General features: G+C 37.8%; 3 protein-coding genes across 3 annotated transcripts in view; 1 reads left to right on the top strand and 2 right to left on the bottom strand.

Annotated features, from left to right (window-relative positions):
• Window positions 1–1204: 1204 nt before the first annotated feature.
• On the top strand, window positions 1205–3859 carry gng5 (guanine nucleotide binding protein (G protein), gamma 5). The gene is made up of 3 exons (XM_088599150.1): window positions 1205–1402; window positions 2964–3110; window positions 3392–3859. Exons 1-2 carry the CDS (start codon window positions 1322–1324, stop codon window positions 3087–3089), a joined length of 207 nt encoding a protein of 68 aa, XP_088455276.1. The 5' UTR covers window positions 1205–1321; the 3' UTR covers window positions 3090–3110; window positions 3392–3859.
• A 377-nt stretch (window positions 3860–4236) lies between these two features.
• On the bottom strand, window positions 4237–12682 carry rpf1 (ribosome production factor 1 homolog). The gene is made up of 9 exons (XM_088599148.1): window positions 12357–12682; window positions 11891–11947; window positions 11102–11182; window positions 10654–10749; window positions 10218–10371; window positions 8736–8818; window positions 6291–6472; window positions 4935–5061; window positions 4237–4462 (listed from the first exon to the last, which is right to left on the bottom strand). Exons 1-9 carry the CDS (start codon window positions 12612–12614, stop codon window positions 4421–4423), a joined length of 1080 nt encoding a protein of 359 aa, XP_088455274.1. The 5' UTR covers window positions 12615–12682; the 3' UTR covers window positions 4237–4420.
• A 2640-nt stretch (window positions 12683–15322) lies between these two features.
• Window positions 15323–21953, bottom strand: part of ankrd13c (ankyrin repeat domain 13C) — a 46621-nt gene continuing 39990 nt past the window's right edge. The window contains exons 10-13 of the mRNA XM_088599147.1: window positions 21757–21836; window positions 20030–20128; window positions 18898–18998; window positions 15323–18531 (exon numbers count right to left, since the gene is read on the bottom strand). Of these exons, the coding sequence (XP_088455273.1) occupies window positions 18401–18531; window positions 18898–18998; window positions 20030–20128; window positions 21757–21836 (411 nt within the window). The 3' untranslated portion in view covers window positions 15323–18400. The remainder of the gene's footprint in view (window positions 18532–18897; window positions 18999–20029; window positions 20129–21756; window positions 21837–21953) is intronic.

The raw sequence follows: 21953 nt of genomic DNA, 5'->3' as shown, positions 1-21953 counted from the left end.
AAACATTAGTTTAAGATGTGTAAGATTAACTGAAGGATGTGGAGTAGTTTAGCCATTTCGGGCGCTGCGAGGATGATCGGAGAGGACAAGGCGGGGTGCAGAAAGAGGCCTGAGACAGTGATAATATTCATACTATTGTATACAATTACTAATATAGTTTGTTCTCTGAGGTGGACAAATTGGGAGCACGTCCTATTAATTGGGGGCATCCCGAAAAAGTCAATACTGAGTTCAGATTCATTTTCCCTTTTGGTGTATAAAAAACACCAGCAGGAAACGTATATTTATATTGTCTGTAAGTTGCGGAAACTACCTGGCCAAGATCAAAGACTTTGGGTACTTTACAGGAAGGAAACCGTTTTATGTGTAGCTGGTGAATATACAGTATAATACACGTTCGGATCAACGTCTCGCAATAAACGGAAATTATTTGGTCGTTGGGGTTATTTAAGCATAAATATACTTTAAAGGATATTAATGCAGACCGAGCACACGAAATATTTTAAACTATTGCAGTGTTAAAATGTAGTCTGTTTATTCATTTGCTGGTGCAAATAAAATTCTCATGTATAATTCCTTTATAGCGAGAAATGCCTTGCTCCTTATTTAAGCAGTTTGAAGACTTGTCTCCTTTCACCTTTTTAAAACCCTAACGGTTGCAAACTAATTGGGTATATGATGCAAAACGCAGACGCTTTACATTACAACATATATTATTTATCAATATGTCTAAGCAGAGGATTATAATAAACGCTGGATTTGTGTTGTAGAATAGGCGCCGCGTAATTAATCTGAATGCAATACACCACCAAATTGCAATTACAAATGCAATTACACTAGGATGTCCCAGTTCTAATAATCGGAGTGCAAATTTTGATTCCAGCCCGACTTTGAGTCGCTTAAAACAGTCCTTAATTGAACCAATAATTGCATTGTCAATCCCTTTTTTGCGACTAAAACGTTCCAATTTCAAATAGTAAAATTTAGAACTAAAACTCTCCGACAGGTGCAGAACCGAGAAGGTCGAATTACTTAATTGGTAATTTAGTAAAATTACTAAATGGATAAATCTGGGGTTCAAAGAAATTATCAGAGGAACCAGGGCGCCCAGGGCCCCGGATGAGCACGAAAGCGAGCGGTTGAGATTACGTCATGGGAAACACTCCCTGTAGTTCGCATTTTCTCCTGTAGGTGACGCAAAGGACCAAACACTATTTTCGCTGAAAACCGGAAACGTGGGTAAACCGAGGAACAAGGGGAGAAAGCAGTCGTTTTTGTATCTTTTGTCTTTAAGCTTGAACTGAATTTTCCAGAATTCAAGATGTCTAGCTCGGCCAACATCACCTCCATGAAGAAGGTTGTCCAGCAGTTGCGTTTCGAAGCGAGTATCAACAGAGTAAAGGTACACGAAGTTACTTAAAGAGGAACAGTAGTGGACGTCTGTTTTACAGGGCGTGGAGAGCTGCCAGGCTAACATCTGCCATAACCCTTTGTGAAAACCAATAAAAAGTTCACAATTTTGCAATCCGACACTTTTGGTGCTTCTAACGAAGTTGCGTTTGGGAAAAAGCGCTGAAGCTTTATTTATTGCTAGAAAATTGAACATGAATTTTATTACACGGTAATGGAAGCTGCAAGTCGCCGACACGTTTATCTGTACTACTCTTAACTGTTCAGAAGATATTTATTATTTCAAAATGTCGGCTATAAAAATGTTTTTTGCACTGTAAACAGGAACTCAGAAATTTTCTTGACAGGAATTCGTGTTTTTTCATGCTATGATTTAAGGTCGGGGTTGGAAATGGACAATTGGGTGTTTTTCACCCTTGTTAAAATCGCTCACCTCGAACTGCTGGGCTTTGTAATTTAAAAAAAAGATGTATCGGTATTGTAACATTGTAAGGCTTGTTTGTCAAACTACAAACGTTAAGTCCATCGTAAGCTCGTCAGTGACAAAAGTTCAAAAGAGAGCCGCCAGCGATATTTTGGTAAATATATTCTGCGAGATTTTGGTTATTTCTGTAGTCATGGGTGTAATTTTCACAACTGGAAAACAACAGCGCTTCACAAGTCAGATTGCACCCTGTAATTTGCTCAAATTCATCACGTCCGACTGACTTCATCAATTCAAAACATTACTAGACACGATTTGTATTTAGCTAGCTGTTTTTTTTGGTGAGATTGTAACTTGAAAACTAAACTAGAACTTGATCATTTTTAACGGTCGTAAAATGAAGAGCTTTTGATGTAAATTGGTATTATTTTCAGGTTTCGATACTAAATTATGAAGCAAATGGCTTTGAAACGCTTTGCGGTAGAGTTTCGCTTAAAAGTTCGAAGTCAGGCTTTTTAAAGTATTTTTAGAGAGACGAAATTTAAAACGTTGCATGAAAAACGTGAAAGGTGGTAGAAAAGCTATGCTTGTACTGCAGACCTAATATAACAAAAATAAAGGTAACGTAACCGCCGGCTGCGCTTAAACTCGGGAGATATTATAGTACAGAACCGCGTGTGGTATTTTGTGCTCATCTGAAAAGAACTGTAAATATAGAGGTCTATTACCCATCCATTTTCTAATGGCTTTACCCAGTACAGGGTCACAGGGGACCTGGAGCCTATCCCAGCAAGCAATGGGCGTAAGGCAGGGTACACACTGGATGGGACGCCAACCCATCGCAGGGCACACAGACACTAGTGCGAGGGCCAGTTTTGCCAGAAGCCAGTTAACCCAGGAAACCCGTGCAAACATCGGAAAAGGACACAAACTCCATGCAAATAGAACCCAAAGTGCAGAATTAAACGTGGGGCCCTAGCGTTGTGAGGCAGCAATGTTAACCACTGCGCACCATGCTGCCCATGTTACTTATTCATATAGTTGTTCATATATTGTTACATATTCGTTAAACAGAGCAATGAAATTAGCTGTGAACGCCCTATTGAGCAACGCTTCCTTTCTCCTGCAGGTATCTCAAGCAGCCGCAGACCTGCAGCAGTTTTGTATCCAGAATGCACACCAAGACCCTTTACTGACAGGGGTGTCTTCCAGCACCAACCCGTTCAGAACACAGAAAGTCTGCTCATTTTTGTAACCCTCTCATTTTAACTTAATGGTAAGCACTCTGTGTTTTTTTACATATGGAATTTCAGCAACTGGCAATTTACTGAACAAGAAATGCTCATCTAATATCCAGGGGGGAAAAGCACTTTTCGACATTAGTCTGAGCAACTGGCTCAATTGAAATACAGTGCATTACGATTGACTATTTGATAGAACCTGTAAAATTGAATTAGTATCATCTAGAAATGCTTTACAAATTGCTGGGCGCTAGTGAGGTTGTTCTAGTGATTAGTACTTAAGAATAAATACTAAAACTATGAATTTATGTTGCAGGTTTAACCTATCACTGTGAAGAAGCAACATTGACAGCCTGACTGGAGTACTTTCACAGAGAATGTTTATTCCAGGGATTTGTTTGATATGCAGATTTGTTCAAATGCTTTTAAAGTAATGCCTTTTTCTTTTGCCAAACCATGTTATTTTATTGCAGTATAGGGTAATTCTTTTCTATAATGGAGACAACCTTTGAGTGTATTGTTCACGTGGTGAAAAAAGCTGTGGAAAACAGTAGTCCAGTGTGGCCCTGTAGTACAAGCCCTATATTACAACACATCTTGTAGATACACTGTGTTGTGAATGAATTGGTAAACCACTCAAGCTGTGGAACTAATGCTCAGATATGTTGTTTAGTACAGGATGACTAGGTAATTCTAATATTGTGCCTTTTTAAAATTAACATTTACAACTGGATTTTTTGTAATTACTTTGAAAAGCACAAAATAAAAAAAAACAATGCCCATACTTGTCTATTCTATTTTAGAACTAACAGTAATGATTGTTACACTTGTAGCGCTTTCCTGGAAACGCCACTGAAAGCTCACAACAGCTGTTGCATCATCCAGGTGGGGGCTCCCGTCCACCACCACCAAAGTGTAGCCACCCCACCTGGATGATGCCACAGCAGTCAAGTGCACCAGTATGCTCCCCACCCATCAGCTATAGGTGGGGAGGAGAAGAGTGATGAAGCCAAATCATAGATGGGAACTACTGAGTGGCCATAATTGTAAAAGCCAGGGGAAATTTGGCCAGGACACTGGGGTAACACCCCCACTGACAGAACTGCCTGCAACTGTTTCCTACCAGGAGCTCTCTTTAATTAAAGGCTTGGAACAAGAATCTTCTTCTAAACAAATTTAATGTTTATTTTATGTGTAACAGTATGCTTCACCATTCTTTTGTTTTGTATGAGATACACATTAGAAAAGAAATGTTCCTTGAGTTTGTCTTGGTAATGGCCATGCTTCCGGATTTGCTTAAGAAGGCAAGTGGTGAAGAGTTGGATGCCATTTTGTGGGGACTCATTCACAAGTGGAATTTCCTTCTGCTGGTGTCCATTTCATGACGCTGGAAAATAAAGTGATTTTTCTTTAAACAATCACAGCGATTTAAGGAATGGGTTACATTTCAGGTTTTTGTTTAATCGCCGTGGCTACAGTATTTCATAGGAAGCTGAAGTTTTGTTCTTGTCAAAACTCTGATAAACAGGCCTTATTGCAGAGTGGTCAAATTCCTTAATGAATTTGTCTGCAGGCATTGCAAGGTGTAAAAATAAGCGCCAGAATAACATATTAAAATCGTTTCCATCAGTTGCTAATTATAGGAAAATCGTCATTTTAAATTAAATTTTAATTTAAACATTATCCAAGTAGAATCTAAGCATCTGGATTCAGTTAAAGTCTTTGGTAAGTATGGATTTTTTTTAAATAACTGATTTATAAAATTTTGTTTCAAACATGTTACAGAGGCTCTGTATTCTTAAACTCTCAAGCTGCAAGATGTTTGAGCAGTCAACAGGATGAGCTGAAGGAAATCTCACCTTGTGAACCCATTCATACTCTCCAAATTTGGAGTCAAAAGTCCCCTTCTGAAGAGATCGGAGTTTCAAGGTGAAACGTGGTCCCAGCTCCTGAATACCCACTCTCTTCTCATTCTTAAAGATGTATCTGTGGACAAAAAGCAAATTATTGCTCTTCCGGATAACAAGTACAAACACTAGAAATGCATGAATGGAACAGATAGGATGCCAGCTTGGACAACTCTTTAAATGTAACTGCTGCACTTTGTTCTAGGTTCTTTCCTAGAACAAACTGACTCTGACTAAATTTTGCGTTTTGTGTAAATATTCTGTAAAGCAAAAACACAAAAATGATTGCTTACAGACATCCCTGAAGTGGCATACTCTGTCACGTTAACAGCCACAGCTGGTGTCTTGGAGATTTGTAGTTCATTGTGTGGAAAGGTCAGCGCCAATCCTCTCGTTAATCTACTTGAAAAATTCTTTTATTCATTCTTGAACAAAAGCTGCTTCATGGATCCCAGCTAATTTATTCCGGACTTTGCTCTTTCAGTGCGTAAGTAAATTGAATAACCATTTTTTCAGGTGAAAAACAAGTCTTCCTATGGCTGAGCACAATCCTGATAAGACTGGGCCCACAAAATTAAACTTAAAATTTCATTCACACTCTAAAATGCCCAAAATCATGATACACTGAACATAAATTCTATTCATACTTTGCATACGGTTATTTTGTTGGGTTCTAACTGTGGGCTCACATTAATCATACCTTTCGGTCACCATGTATTTTTATTACTGTTTCTTCAGCTACTTCACAACAAATACACAATGTTGACACAGCTACAAAATCAATACAACACGAGTGTACGTTACTACAGCTAACAATATTCGTAAATTAAATTAAACTTGGAAACCGAGTATTTAATTTTTATCTTTATGATGCCACACAATATGAAGAACATCAAGAAAAAAACAGCTAGATTTAGGAAGTAGCTTTGCTCACACGCAGGTGGTAGGGAACAAAATGGAGATGCCCAACGTGGAAAGTTAACAATGACGTTAAGTAAAGGGACAATGCCTCAATTTGTCTCAATAGATTTTAAAACTGCACACGAAGTGAGGCTTGGGGCCTCTGTGGAGCACTGGTTGAATGGCCAAGTTTCTACTCCTTAAACCAAACTCTTCAGGGAAGTACAGGACTTTTGCCATGTTAAATCATAAAGGGACGTGGCAGGCTGGTGTTGGCACTCATCATCATCAACTGCAGATGAAGAGATGAACTGACGAGAAACCGGCAGTTTCAAATTGTTGTACACTAAATATTTACACTTAAGCCTGCTACAATGTATAAACAATGAATGGCAAGAAGCAGCTTACCTGTGAAATCTAAAGAAGATAAAGTCTCTCTGGTTGTGGAAAGTGGCCACCTGCCGCCCAACAAACTGAGGGTCATGTGGGAAGAGGGCAGCAAACATGCGTCCTATGCTGTGTCCCAGCCGCGTGCTGAAGTTATTGAGTATCACCTCCGGGGTGTGCGGTGTAGGATCTTTGCCTCGTCTCTGCAAGACACGCAAAAAAAACCATCATTGTTTTTGACCAGCCACCACTAAAAATGAGGATGAAACTGGCAGAAACTCCTGCAAAGCATCTGGGATTCAGAATTTTTTTTTTAACCATGTTTCTTGAGCTCTACAAACATTACCCATCTGAATTTCACTGTCCAGTTTTCCTAACAAAATTTAAGAAGACAGCAGAACAGGGAGTACCTTTAAATATTTACGGAGTAAGTTAAGCCTGCAACTCACAACTGGCAACCCACTGAAGCTAAGCAGGTGTGAGCCTGGTCAGTACCTGGATGAGAGACCTCCTGGGAAAAACTAAGGTTGCTGCTGGAAGAGGTGTTAGTGGGGCCAGCGGGGGGCGCTCACCCTGCGGTCCATGTGGGTCCTAATGCCCCAGTATAGTGACGGGGACACTATACTTTAAACAGGCGCTGTCCTTCGGATGAGACGTAAAACCGAGGTCCTGACTCTCAGTGGTCATTAAAAATCCCAGGGCGCTTCTCGAAAAGAGTAGGGGTGTAACCCCGGTGTCCTGGCCAAATTTCCAATTGGCCCTTACTAATCATGGCCTCCTAATAATCCCCCTCTATGAATTGGCTACATTACTCTGCTCTCCTCCCCACTGATAGCTGATGTGTGGTGAGCGTTCTGGCGCACTATGGCTGCCGTCGCATCATCCAGGTGGATGCTGCACATTGGTGGTGGTGGAGGGGAGTCCCCATTACCTGTAAAGCGCTTTGAGTGGAGTGTCCAGAAAAGCGCTATATAAGTGTAAGCAATTATTATTATTATTATTATTATTATTATTATTAAGCATTTCACCCAACTGTTTAGTCTTTTTTATTATTCCTTCTTGTATTTGTAACAATGACTTAACTACACACAAACCTCTCCCATTCAGGATGTCCTGACTTTAATGTTATTGGTTATGCATCTCATCTGTATTTCGCTGTACTATTTTGAAATTGCCAGAGCACAGGTCAGACTGGGATCAAGGGATCAAACTATTTCATTGCGAAATTGTCTAGTAACTGATTATGCACAGCCTTGTCATTTTACCAAAGGACAAGTACTGTAGCTAGGTCCTCATCGTCTTTATTATTACAGAATAAAAATACACAGTAGGAAGAAGGCATCATCTAAATAGAAATTTACAGTGTTACAGTGTATAGTTGAAATATCTTGAAATATTTTGCAGTAACTGAGAGGCTAAATATCTCCTAACATAGGACAACTCATAATAAATGGACTACATAAAAGTTACAAGAAAAAACTTGAAATTTCATGGTGCTTTTTAAAGAGCTTTTATGTGATTTGAAGTATAGGCACGAATAGCAAGATTAATTCATATATGCATAATTTAAATCATTTTTAAACGATTTACAAGACATGATGAAAAGAAAAACATGCTACTTTAATTTTTATTTAAGAGAACGTTCATTCTCTCTACACATGTAGAGAATTCTTCTACTAGTGTGTCTCTGGCTTTACAGGCCTCTGTATGTCACAACAACTGTTCATACGGGTAAAGCACTTTTCTCTCTGGTTATTCTGAAAGATTTTTTAAAAGCAGGATGTAGAAAGGTGTGGCAGGGAATTTATTAGTGTAATTTCAGTTTGGTACTGTGATTACTTCCCCTTCACCACACAGGGAGTATTCTGCTCCAGAAAAAACACTTTGCAGCATAAAATCTGAATTCCATGACATTTCACAATTTGCTGTTTTTTTGTTTTGGTAAATACCAGAATGTTAATGGCATAGTAATCTTTGATTGTGTTTAACCTCCAGCTTTCCACGGAGCTACATTTCAACGAAAAATCCATTTGTACTTCAAGTGGCCTTGGAATGATCAATAATACAGTATACAATGAGTTTTCTGTGATGTCATTTTGAACTTTGAAAACTGTCCAAAAAAAGTCAGCAAGTATCAAATAAGAGGTAGAACCACTAGTCTGGTATTACCAACTAAAATACCAAACGGGACGTGAAGTTTTTAGTATATATTAGGTCAAAACTCTTAATGGATACCATTCTTTATGGCCTTTTCACTTTAAATCTCAACAAGGACAGCTAACTTTTTGTCTTGTTGCACTATGTAATACAATCGGTAAATTAACTAAAATGTCAATGTATAGCACTACAGCATATCATGACTGTAATAATAAGTACAAAACCCAGCCGTTTCTGCTTGTTGGTATTAGAGGTGCAAGATTTAGCTGAAGCAAATCCTTATTCTCAAACAGAATCTGCTGATCTTACCTTCATTTCCTTCCGAAGGCGAACGCTGCTGACTTTGAAATGAGCAGTCGGTCCATTGGGGAGATGACTCAGAACTAGCCCATCTGTTTTATTTTAATTAAAGAAAACTGCAGAAAAGCAGGGAAGACACAAAGCACATACTCCTTCTCCAAATCGATCGCTGTCTTCCAGGCCACACGGGCAAGCTTGACTTTCATGTGCTGGACAAACCAAATGAAATTAGAAGCAGGTCTATTGTATTTATCTCTTTTTTTGTTTTCCAAATATGGAAAAAATTGCCAAAATCCATTTTGAAGTCCTTGGCTGATCACGATGGAGTGCTCTCCATGTTTACTTGAGTTGTTCAAAATACCTGAATGCAATAGCAACAAAGGTCTCTAGTGATATTTTCATCTGCTGCTGTTATCAGTTACATAAAGGTATCAAGCTTAAATGTGGGAAATGCTCCTATCTATACACAATTTTTGCACAGTGGCCTGAATTAAAACGTCATTTCTGCATTTGATAATCCCCACAGAAAATGAGTTGCTTCAATGGCGAATCTATGCATTTCCCCTCTAAATATTGATAATAATGCGGTATATTATTATATAATGAGTAATACTTTTAAATTAATGCCAATATTAAATCTAAGTCTTTTGTGTTGTATGACATCACATGAAAGAAGCTGAATTATGAATGGCAAACTAGAAGGATTTGTGATGTTACTATAGCCAATGTTTTTCTTTGCTCTCGGCTCGTTTTGTTATTACAATGTTGAAGTGACCTCTGAAGCTAACATTTTTTCAGTTGCTTGCTTTCTTATAACTGGAAATGTTTTTTAATGGTAAGCTTAATTTTGCTGATGACATTGAAGGTGACAAAGCACGTTTTTTTAGTCAGCACAACATTTCTATAAAGTTACTGCATCTTAATAAATATTTTGGAGAGCAAAAATGTGTCAATAACAATTGCTAAAAGAGAAACTTGTAATTTATTAACTGCTAAGAAAGAGATTTTAACAGACATTCCCACTGACTTAACCAATATAGAAAAGTCTTAATGCTACACAGTCAGTTCCAAAATGGACCAATACAGTAAACAGGGTCTGGAACACCAGTTCTGGGCAGTCATGGTGTCTATTTTCAACACAACCATGGTCTGAATAAGTTAATGTGATCAATAATTTGCTTGGTGAGGAGACTGCTGAGTGACTTATTTAAGGGTGTTTATAAAAGCAACAGGACTGTGACTCTCCAGGTCCAGGGTAGCAAAATACTGTCCTAGTACAGAAAAAAGCTTTACTAAAGGGAATGGTCTACTAACCAGCACTTTGTCCATGAGCCAATCCAAAATCATTCTCTACTCTCCTGGAAAATTCCGGGTTGCATCAAGTGTGCATCCGCCGTTACTCCCATTTTTCTGTGCGCTCAGTACCACAAACATGGTTCATTATTGTTAAAAAGAAAAAGACCTTACCACGATGAGTCATTAAAAGGATACTGGGCATTTTGCGATCTTCGTTAATGACTATCAGGTATGTGAAACCTCTGGCTATACACTGTGGGATGACCTTCTTCAGAGCCAGGCCTCTTCGGTAGTACACATGTGAATCTGGTATTACAGTAGCAAGCTGTTCACAGAATTTCACCGTCCTCTGAGAAAATAAACATTTAAAATGTTTTCATAAGATGGGTTTGGTCAAAATTTCAGAAAGAATCTTAGATTTTTGTCTAGGGTGATACAACTTTTTTTCTTCTCTTAACTAGAATTAAGTTTCTCCATGAGTTTCCAAAATAAGCTTTTAGTTGATGTTAATGTTAAGGGTTAAAGATTAACTTCTAAAACAACCAGTGTGACCTATTTTCCCAAGGTATAAGAAATATTTACACACATTTTAGGTCCTCTTTCCACCAATAAAAAAACAATTCATACTTACCCCGCGGGGTCGATCTGATGTCGTAATTAGGACTTTGGGATTAATTAGACGGTTAAAGTAAGACGAAAACTCATCAGTTCCTTCGTCAAAAGCCACCTGCAATAGGAGTGAATGTTTACAACCCAAAAAAACTGGAACTACTTATTCAGTAAGTGAAAAATTAAAGAGAGCCTTATATTTAAATATGCGTGTCAGGATTATATCCCACATTATGTTGGTTTCCTGTACGCAATTTTATTTCCCAAAATCAGAATAATACACAGTTCATATAAACATGAAATACAAACAGGCAGCTAATACGCTTGGAACTTCATCAGTCACCCCCTGCGTGTCATCTGCATTCTAGCATACAATATTTGTAACAGAAACCATTGGGAAAATGTCAAATGCATCAGAATAGAACATTTATGATGGGTGGCATAAGAAATAAAAGAAGAAAAAGAGTTACCTCTTCATCTTGTGGGTCCACTGTTGTTTCATCGTACACTCTCTGGTTTTCTATTGTTTTAGGGACTGGTTTCGGAGGTGCCTGGGTAAAGCATGTCAATGAAAGTCAGACAGACAAGATACCAAACACAGGCTTCCAGGAGTGAGTATGAAGGTGAAAGCCAGGTTCCAGAGACTAGAATTATTCTTATTCATCAACTTGTTTACCTCAAATATAATTAATCCAATTGAAGCAGAAATCATAGTCTACGAATCCACCATTATTTTTAATGACACTTTACCAAGATCCCTTTGTGGAACTATATGCATAAGAAAGCTCCCTGAAGACAAAACAAACATACTCTTCGGAAGCTGGCCTGCTCCTTGCTTTTATCACTGGATATCGCTCTCAACTGGATCATTCTCACCGAAAACTTAATCACTTAGTTTTCCAGCCACCCAAACTGTAAAAAGTATATTTCCAACAACAACCAAACAGTGCTTGGTTTCAAATGGAATATTTCTTCGAACCACTGTTCTAAAAAAAACCCTAAAAGTTCATATTTAATTATGGACACAACTTGTATGCATACCACAAACTTACTATGCTTGTCATAAACACGGATCACGCAATGATGCTTCAGAGCATTCTGAAGAGAACACATACAGAAAAATCCCTTTACTTACGAGGTCGGCTGTTGGAACGCTATACAGGAAGAGGCAAAATGTAACCCTACTTAATTTTTTGTCAAATCACATTTTCACTTCACCACAAAACACTGCGTGGCGTTGCAAAAGCTTTGGGGCTTACATTATCTCCAAGAGCCGCTCTCTCCTTTTTCCTCTTCTTCTTCAGTGCTAACTTTTCCTAGGAGAAGAAAACAAGCTAGTTAACAGGGGACATATTTTGTGTCTGAGCTGGTGTTTCATACATAAATTCAATCTGTAACGTAATTGTAACTCATGGCAAGTATGTTTCATCCTTAAACACAATTTAAGAGCAGGCGAATTCCCTGGTCAATGAGAAGACACAATGGGAGGACACAGTAGATGGGGGTACTAAATACAGTACGAGCAGAGTAGTACAAAACTAGTGCGGAAACGAACGTAGCACCGTAGAGGCTTGCAGGTAACGACAAAAAATATACAAAACAAAATTAGACATAAGCAACAGACTGTCGTAGAATGTTACAGTGGAAACATGCCATTAATATCACGTTCAAGTGAATTAGCGGACACGGGGTGTGACTATTTGCTATAATAAACATTAATGTCACCTTTCTTTTTTCCATCTTAAATTTTAGAAACATGAAGTGCCTGCGTTGTTTATTTTTAATTTCAGAAACGCTAAACGTTGGTGGGAACGACGTTTCTGGAGGTTTCACGTCATTTTCTGATGTATCATTCGCTCCCTTTGCGGTATTTTCTTCTTGTGTTTTGCTCAGCTTCTGCTTCTTTTCTTTCATCTTCTTCTGTTTCTTCTTTTTCTCCTTGGTTTCCCTTGGTTGGCCTGCAGCTTGATCATCCATAGCCATGATGTATACACACCAGCTCCTCCACTCTCATGTGTTGTAAAAGCTTGTTTCACCTTTCCTCCTTGACCCGGAAATAGAACGTCTACGTCCGACAGATTAAATAGATTTCCCCCAGATTTGTATGGCGCCGCCTAGCGTTGTGGAGGAAAGACAATTCAAAATGTATTTTATGGGAGTCTTGACGGACGTTTCTCCGGATTTGTTTCTTCTGTTATTGAAAAACGTGATGGAAAACTAATTACATAAAGACGAGAGACAACCCTTTTTTGAACACACTATGGAATCTGTAATTAAAAAAACTAATGAAAGAAAAACATCCTTTACATTTTTCTCAAACACCACAAGATGTTGCTCTTTACTAGTAGATTAAATTAACACAAATGAAGCAAGAACGATTGCACTGTGGTGCTGAGACACCTACATTTGAGTCTTGTGAGAGCTGCGATATGTGTACAGTAGGTGTTCGACTGGAAAGTGGCTCTTGTTGCTCATTGAATTAAAATCTTTTTGACCTTAAGCGTGAAACACGCCTGTATTTCTATTCACTATTTCATGAAGGCGAGCAACAACAGTAATACCGATAATGGCACAGCAGTAAATAAAAAAGGACTACCAGTTTCAGACCACTACCAGAAGACTGACTAGCTGAACTAACCATCTGTGGTTAAACTATCGAGACAAGTCTTTCACATGGTACAAATCATTTCCCAAATCTGTTGAGCAAAGATCTGTTGACCAACAAAGCAGCCAGAAAACACTGCAGTCAGCTGATGTTGCACAATGTTTGCAATTGTGTTGCTAGTTAAATGCACTCTTTTGTCTCAAATTCTTGTCTGTTGTACAGCAATTTGAGATGTACTAGAAAAGGAACTACATATAAAGAATTCTTTGTAGTGCTTATATTGCATTTACAATATATATATTCACATTTAATTTAAATATTTTGTTCTGCAGTATTACAGACCTGTTTGTGAGAAACTTTAAATTGTAACATTATCACATGAATTTATAGGAACACTATGATTTTATTTGCTGAATCTTCTATCTTTTGGCAACATGTTGTACTGGGCATCAGTTTTAACAAGGATATATAACAGGGATCTCAAAATTCTTGGGGTGCCTTGTCTCTTGTTCTAACATGAGCTGTCAATTGAACAATTAGCCTAATTATTTTCTAAATGATGCACTGGCTTTTACCTCGGTGGTTTTACAATTGCTTGCACAATATACTGTACCCACTTCATTAAAGGTACAAGCTGCCTATGAAACACCTAGGGGTCTGGTTAGAAGAATTACAATGATGCATCTAAATAATTAGTTCAACTATGTAATTGAAATCTGTGGTGGAACTAAAATCAGAAGACACTAGGCCTTCCAGGAATGGAATCTGAGATGCCTGTCTTATAACATCCATTTGCATCCAGATTTTTAAAACATTTCCTTGGCACTGCTACTATCCTCAGTGTTTCTACGTTGTTCAAAAAGTCCGACATGCAACACCTGCTCTGAGTTTAATATACGGTGAATCTACTTTGCTGTAGCGTACCTTTATTTGCTTGTTGGTGTAATCGGTTGCGTTTTTCATAGAGGGTATTTACTTTTCTGTTTTACTCTTTTTGCATTCCAAAAACGTTGCTGTGCCAAACCTAATTGCTTTGCTATGCATTAGAGTATACATTCTCGACAGAGGTTAGAATATTTACTATTTCTGTACACCATATTTAATACAGTACATTGTGTATAGCATAAAATATGCTGGAATGAACCAAAAAAGTGAACTAAAGTAACCTGTTTAATAACCTGCAATACGTTTAATTTTTAAATGTACTGATCAAATACTGCTAATCAGAAAATCATCTTATAACTTTGAATCATAACACGGCACTTTTTTATGGGTTAAATTGTTTGCCTGTTTCCACTCTAGTGTACCACACACAACCTAACTGTGGAGTAATCAAATACGATTAAATATTTTTTAAAGTAAACGCTACTTTTTATTGAAGGTCCAGTTTTCAGATTTAAAAAAATGTCTTCAGACAATGCAGATCATACAAGAGCACATTTTTAAAGGTTGGTTTTAAATGTTAGAGTATATAATGCTGACACTACAGCAGCCTAATATCCTGTTCATCACAGGAGCAAAGGTGAATTCTACACTGAAAACCAGAAAGAACATCATATTGGCTGTTGAGCCTTCTTTAGATGTAAAAACACCTGCTTTTCAGTGTGGAATGAACATTTACATTGTTCCTTTGCATCTGAAGCCCCCTGACACAGTTCTCTACAAATTGTACACAAATTTAAATTTAATTTAAACCAATGAACAAATGAGTCGTTACTAGTAACACTTAAGATGTGAAGAAGCAACATCTACTACTTCGGAGTACAACTGTTAATTTTCACATTCGGAAGTACTGAAACCGAGACACAGACTGAAGGTGAGCCTTACCTTTCCTTCTGCAACCAAATTTCATTCTCTTTTCTGTAATTATGTCGCCTTGTGAACCACCTGCAGGGAGCACACATATCAGGAGCTGCAGCTTCAGAATCTCATTAAACAGAAGACAGGAATCTCCACGTTATGTTAAGGGCATGTCATACAAAAACATTCCTGAAGGCAAAGACGGCAGGACAATTTCATCTGGGAGAATGCAGGTAATTGATCATACACAGGTCCGGTAAACAAATAATGCTATGCACTCCACACATCACTATAAAAAATTACACTTTATTTGCCTTGATACATGGACATTTTATTTAGGTACATTTTTTTTATATGAAAATAGTGTGGCAGGCTTATATAACGTTCTTGCTGTACAATCTGCATCTTATGCATGAGAATGCGAGTAAGACTTGCAGTGTTTTATATAAGGTCCTGAAAGCTCAAGCCATGGTACAGAACTTTAAAAAAAAACTAACTCAAATACCAAGCACACAGACAACAAAAGGTATAATGTGTGAGGTTGGTAAGTATAAAACTGCTACAAAGTGTATAACTTAGGAAAAGTGCCTCACTATCCAGTAGCGAGACATGGAAGCATTTAATGGTATCATTTGATATCTGTGGTTGTACTGATAAGCAACAGAACAGAGGAGAACAAAAATAGATCTACATTACCAAAACAGAATGTGAGCTTATACAAAAATATTAGTGTACCAAAGGACATAAATAATAATGCTGATTACTTCAGCAAGACATCCGAGTTCCTTAAGCAGACGAGTGAAAGAATACATTACACCAAGGCTTGACTCCTCGACTCTGCGCTTCTAAAGCTGCAGTGAATTCCTGAGTTCTGTTTCAGCTGAGATTAGAGTAAAGAAATGAATAAAAACCCACTGGCGCATCTTATTTCCCTTACTTCTCACACTGCCGACGACTGCAGTCCTGCCTAGCATGGGTATTGAGAATGTAGTGCATGATTTTTAAAGAAAATGTATTTAACAGTATTTAGACACGTGAAATCGTGGTCTTCTCAGATGAAACAAAAAGCAAGGAACTCTGCAGTTGAGCTTCATTTGTAGCAAGACAAATGTCGGAATTTTGACCACGAAGCTCTCTCGCCTCACCTTGGTATTTCATTATTAAAACAGCTTTTCTTAGAAAGAAAGGAAAAGCCCGTCTATATATTTTTGTAGAAAAAGATGGAAAATCTAACTACAGAAGCTGCGCTATTAAAGAAGGGCATAACAGTCCATTACAAAGGTTTCTTGTTTTTTTTTTTTGAACGAGGTAATTTACAGATGTATAACTGTACACAACTGTAGTGATACTCTAGTTGTTAGGGGTGTGTAATTTCCCCAGACACATTCTGTACCAGGTTTAAACACCAAGGCTAGGGATCAGGATTATACCACGCGGTGATAGTCTGCAATAAATAAGCACAGAAAGACTGGTAGGCTTGTCTTTTGCGTGTTCATTCACCCATTACCCATCACAAGGTAAGAGTGAGTTTTCCAAAAACACAGTATTAATACATTATGTACAAACATTTTCCTGCAAGCACAAAAACTAAATACCTTTCACAACCCCTGGATAATATTTCACATCGATGCTTGCATAAAAACCCAATCCATCAAAGCACCCATGTTGACTAACAGTAAGAAAACTATCCCATAATTAACTTATATGCAGGAGATGGGGGGGGGGAATTAAAAACCTAAAAGGCGTGAAGTAACAGAGGACTAACAAACAGAGGTATTAACACCATGCACAAGAAAAAAGACTGGGTCTTGCAATCTGTAAAAATGCCATTTACATTTTACTTGAAGTTTCTTTTTTATTCAATCACTTAGCAAAAAGCATTCTTCGTAGCTTGAAATGTACATTGCTCAGTACCTTTCCTTTTAGTCAATTGTACATTTTCTTACATAGTTTACAAACTCATATGAAAACAAGGCTAGCAGAAGTATTTATACGAACAGCCTCACAGGAGTGGAGGTTGCTCAGGATAGGTTAGCAGTAAGAGTACTGGTTAAGACATTCCCAAAGGATTTGTTTTTCAAATGTTCTATGTGAACTGTGGTATCAAAAGGAACTGAATAAAAACATGAACAAAATGGCACCTTATGCCTTCTGAAGTGAAGCTGTACAGCACTTCACTCAAGTATGGCAGATTGGTGCTGTTTAGATACACTGAAGCCTGTGGAAGCCCCAAGATGTGATGCCTTTAGAAAAAGGCAGTCATTAGGATGTTGCAATTTAAAAAGAACCTACACAATGTAATTAGTGCCTCATTACAGCTAAATACAATTTCATCCCTTTATAACTATTAAATACAGCATTTAAAATGACAGGGTTTTTCTCTCTTCTATTCTTGTTACTAGGGGTCTACTTAAATTGCAGAGGAAGTAAACATGTTTCATGGACCAGTCACGGCATAAAGAAAAAACATTTAGTAGACTGTATTTAGTGTATGCCTGTGTCATACAATATGTGCAACACAGATTCACTGAGTTATAAAAAGCTTTAAAATGACTACTCCTTACTGGTTACATTAAAGCCATAATGACTGTTACATTACAGCAAATGCCAGTGTCTAGAAATTCAGAAACTCCAACTGAACAGATACTTTGAAAGAAAAAGGCTTTCCAACTAACAAGAAAAAAAGAATTTTATAGTTATCCTGTATGCTGCTTACTTGATACTTAAAGAGGAATTGCCAGGCAGGTTATGTAAACTAGTGCTTCTGAGAAATAAACCTGGTTTTCTTTGTACTGTACATTTGCAAATTTCACTATTTGGTATTCCGGATGTGCTTTTTATAATACTCCCTTAATTTTGGATTATCCCTTTTTTCCCTAATGGCAATCATTAAAAAATAGGTCCAGGCTGCAGCACCTGCAGTATTTTTTTTATGTGATAAGTGATTCTAACACCAAACAGAGATCAATCAAGGCTTTTCTAAATAGACCACAGGGTACACAGATTAACCTTACCCTTATCTGATTTGTCAGTCCTCTTAAGTCTATGTTTAACAATCTACACAATTTCAATCCTTTCCATAAGTCTGTGCCACCACTTGTTTGCTCACCTTGTATATGCATCAGAAAGTCGAAGGGGGCTCTAATGAATAAGACAGTAATCTGTGCAATATTTTCAAGATGTATGAAAGTGACATTAATGGTTACAGTCACAGGCAATCCCTTGTTTCATGATTTCCACAAGATTGTGAAACTGCAGATTAAGTAGACCATTATGTGTTACGTTAATATCTTTTTCTGGATTCAGTTTGTTTCTGTCAGCTGTGTTCCACAAAGAAGACACCCAGAGTCTTGCTGAAAAAGGATTAAAGGTCAGGAAATCGGCTGGGGTCCTCCTTATAGTCACTGGGGATAGTAAAGATGAAGTCTTCAAATTCATCATAGCGGAACTCCTGAAAGGTCACTGTAGCAGTTATTGTAGGAAAAACAGGTATATCTGCAAGACAAAAGACACAGATCTTGTAATTTTAGTAGCACTACCATTAATAACCTTCTGCAGATTTTATATTCCATGGCATTTTGTTTTTTTGTTTTTTAAAGTGTCTGGGCCATTACTAAAGCTAACACACAAATCCCGGCAAGACAAAACATTAGGATTATGAACATCACTGTTTCTCTTATGTTATTTCTGGTAGACAACACTATTTCACTGACCCTGAAAGGTAACTACTTGCAACTGCATGTAGCTCACCACAAAGTACTTACCAAGAGTGCACTGATACAGCATTGATCACATCATTCGTAACAGATACGTTTAATCTAAAATTCTGTTGAAAAGCAACCCAATAATTAGTCTTCTTACCTAGTTTGACAGGAAATCCAGGTGGGAGTTTCATTTGTACAAATTCTCTGAGTTTGTTAAAGTGCTTGAAGGGTGCAATCACCTCTAAAACATTTAATAACCTAAAAAAAAACAGCACAAGGCACACATAATAGGTTAGAACAGAGTCCCGTCAGTACATAAGCAACTAAGAAGCACTGATCAGCATGGAATTAATCTCTTCTTCCACTGTACATTGCATACTACATTGCTGAATTAACTATGTTCTGTAATGTAGTGTAAACATTACACCTTCCTTAATTAGAATAAGCTTCACTATCGATACAAAGTAAACCACAATGGGGAACTTGTAGACACAATTGAGCTTTTTCGTCTTTTTACATTTCCCAGTCAGCTGGGGAAATAACATACAATAGCATTCAGCAATGACCATCAAACCACACCACTCAATGGGAGGGTTTAGAATACTTACTCATACCTGACCACTTCCCAGAATTATCCCAAATGTTAAGAATTCACTTCAAAATTGTTCTGCAGATTTTTTAACTAGCATCTTATGGATCTGAATAATTTTCCTTTATATTTCAGTGATAAACTGTCTACAAAGGTCAATGTCCAGCTGCATATGAGCCCTTAAGTAAGAAAGGTCTTTACAATCAAAGATGGGGACTATGCCCATAAGTACTGACTTCAATATACTGAGCAAAAAGTACTTATGTCTGTGCAAGTGCACATTTGCAAGTGCAAATGTTAGTGCAAGTAGACTTCAAGTGAAGAATTACTTATGGGGGAAATGTTTAGTGTGACACCCTGACAAAAGAAAGCAGGTATAAAACATATACAGTAGATATGAAAATAAGTTCCGTGCTCATTTTTTCTAAATAAACGGTGCTTAATAATCTGTAATGTTCTGTTAGTGTTTTATTGTCAAACAAGGTTTCTGTTTTACTTTTCAAATTCATGACATAAAATGCATGTTTACACTAATAATGTATAATGCATCATTGGTTTTCTTTTATTTACTTCATAAATTCATAATGTGGTTTTGTCAGATTACAGTTTAAGACAAAAGGTTACAGAGTGCTGATAAATCTGTGGTTAATTGTTCCTGAAGTTTTGGCGTGGTGGACAGTTTAAAAGAGGACACACTTACGATTCAATGCCCAAGGGAAAGTCCTGGCTCATCGCTATAGTCGCTTTGAAGTTTTTCTTGCTTTCTTTGCAGACCAGTTCTCTACCAAGATGAGGAGCTCTGTAACAAGCACAACGAGTCTGATATTAGAGAAGGAGGGCTTGACTGAATGACCACGTTATTATTCATCTAAAAAATGAGACCACCACAGTCTCCTTTTCCAGGAAAAAATGCACAAATAAATCCTACACAATGTTAAACCTTCATATGCATTTGCCTTGTAACAGCTCTGGATACCATTTTATAAGCAAAGGCAACATGCTGATATCTGGTGAAACATAACCAGAAAACATGCAAAACCCTCTGGACTTCATGTATTATAATCATAATCATGAGCATCTATTATAATCCTGCTGCTGAGGGGGTGGAAACAAAGTGTAACTGTGAGGCTTTGTGGTATCAGATTCCTAAAAGTCAAATGTGAGCCTGAAATATTGACCAGCGACAGGGAAGACAGTAGTATACTGTAAATATTTTATCCACATTGATCTGCATGTACAATCTATGCACCATGGAGCAAAACTGCTACCTAAAAATAAAGTACAAATTATCATATCCCTCAGTCCCCTCTGCAGAGATTTAGTTACTGTATGTTGTTACAGTGATTCATTTTACAATCTGCAATTGCTGCTATTTGAATGTGTGAGAGACAACCTGAAGAGATTCTGTAAGATTTACTAGTAAGTGACAAATAGATTTTAGACCTCAAAAGCTGTATCCCTGTCATTTTTAATTTGATACTGGCAACTGTTTGACCTTCCCTTAAAAAAAAACATTAGCGGTCATTCTTATTTTAGATTTTAAGACTGCTTATATTGTGTATTATTACTAATGTCTTTTTTAAGCTACATTGCTCCCTGAATGTTTCATGGACATACTTGCTCAAATGTCATTTTTATTCTGTTCTGACTACACAGGTTGTAACCAACACATTTTCAGACAGAAAACCCTTTTCCTGTTCTTGTTACATTTGGTACTCAATTATTTGTCCTTTAGAACCCGCACACTTTGGAACTGCCTGAATTCACTTTTGGAAAGTGAAGAGCATGCAAGTTCTCCTTAGAAAAGTGCCCTTTCAGAGATCACTCCCCACTTTTCACATGGTGAGCTCAATGACCAGGGTGCTGTCATCTGGCAACCCAGAGACAACTGGATGAATAAAAGCAAATTGTGCTCTGCTGCCTGGTGAACTGCAGCCAGAGTCAATTACAAAGCTTGGACAAAACTGCAGATATCAATATCCAGTCCATCTTCAACTTACAAACAAGTGCCTTCACTGAATAAGCCAATTAAAACCTTCCTGTACAAACCTCACCCATGTCACTCAAAGGCAGAGAGATGCTGGCTCTCCCTCTGATATAATAGCTACTTTTCCCCCTGACTGGTGGCAAGTACCATTAGCAATAACATACTAATAACGGCTTTCTCAATTCGGAACGGTATAAGATATTTCGATGCCATTGAAGTTGTATCATGAAAATGTCACAATGATTACTTAAAAATGTCATTTATTCCATTAATATATTGTTCCTAATGTTTCTTAATGTTATTATTATATCAAATGAAAAACAAAAAAACACTTTCCAAATGAAAGGCCTAGCCTTCCTGTGATAAGGAAAGGCTTTCTTGCTTGCCTCTTTCCATTTATGAGACAAGATTTAATCCATAAAACAAACATGGCTACTTACTTCCCGTTTTCTGCGGAGATGTACTCCTCCCATGATATAGTGTTTGGAGAGGGGGGGGTGAGGGACTGGCGCCGCGCAGGCTAAGACGGGAGAAGACAGGACATTGATGACATCACGCTGACATCTCCTCTATGCCCCAGGCAGTCAGCATCCTCCTGGTCGTGTGTACCACGACCCCTAATCCTGGACCTCCATCT

Source organism: Lepisosteus platostomus, chromosome 11 (assembly GCF_059453375.1).
Source record: "Lepisosteus platostomus isolate fLepPlt1 chromosome 11, fLepPlt1.hap1, whole genome shotgun sequence".
In the NCBI taxonomy this organism is placed as follows: Eukaryota; Metazoa; Chordata; class Actinopteri; order Semionotiformes; family Lepisosteidae; genus Lepisosteus; species Lepisosteus platostomus.
Note: the sequence above shows the minus strand (reverse complement) of the source record. Positions and strands in the feature narration are given on the sequence as shown.

Excerpts from the sequence above, each read along its gene's own strand:
- rpf1 (XM_088599148.1), bottom strand. The coding sequence starts at position 12,614 with ATGGCTATGGATGATCAAGCTGCAGGCCAACCAAGGGAAACCAAGGAG. Across the intron at positions 11,948-12,356 it reads TTAAGATGGAAAAAAGAAAG|GAAAAGTTAGCACTGAAGAA; the intron begins GTGACATTAATG and ends TTCTTCTCCTAG. Across the intron at positions 10,372-10,653 it reads CATCAGATCGACCCCGCGGG|AGGACGGTGAAATTCTGTGA; the intron begins GTAAGTATGAAT and ends TTATTTTCTCAG.
- gng5 (XM_088599150.1), top strand. The coding sequence starts at position 1,322 with ATGTCTAGCTCGGCCAACATCACCTCCATGAAGAAGGTTGTCCAGCAG. Across the intron at positions 1,403-2,963 it reads CGAGTATCAACAGAGTAAAG|GTATCTCAAGCAGCCGCAGA; the intron begins GTACACGAAGTT and ends TTTCTCCTGCAG.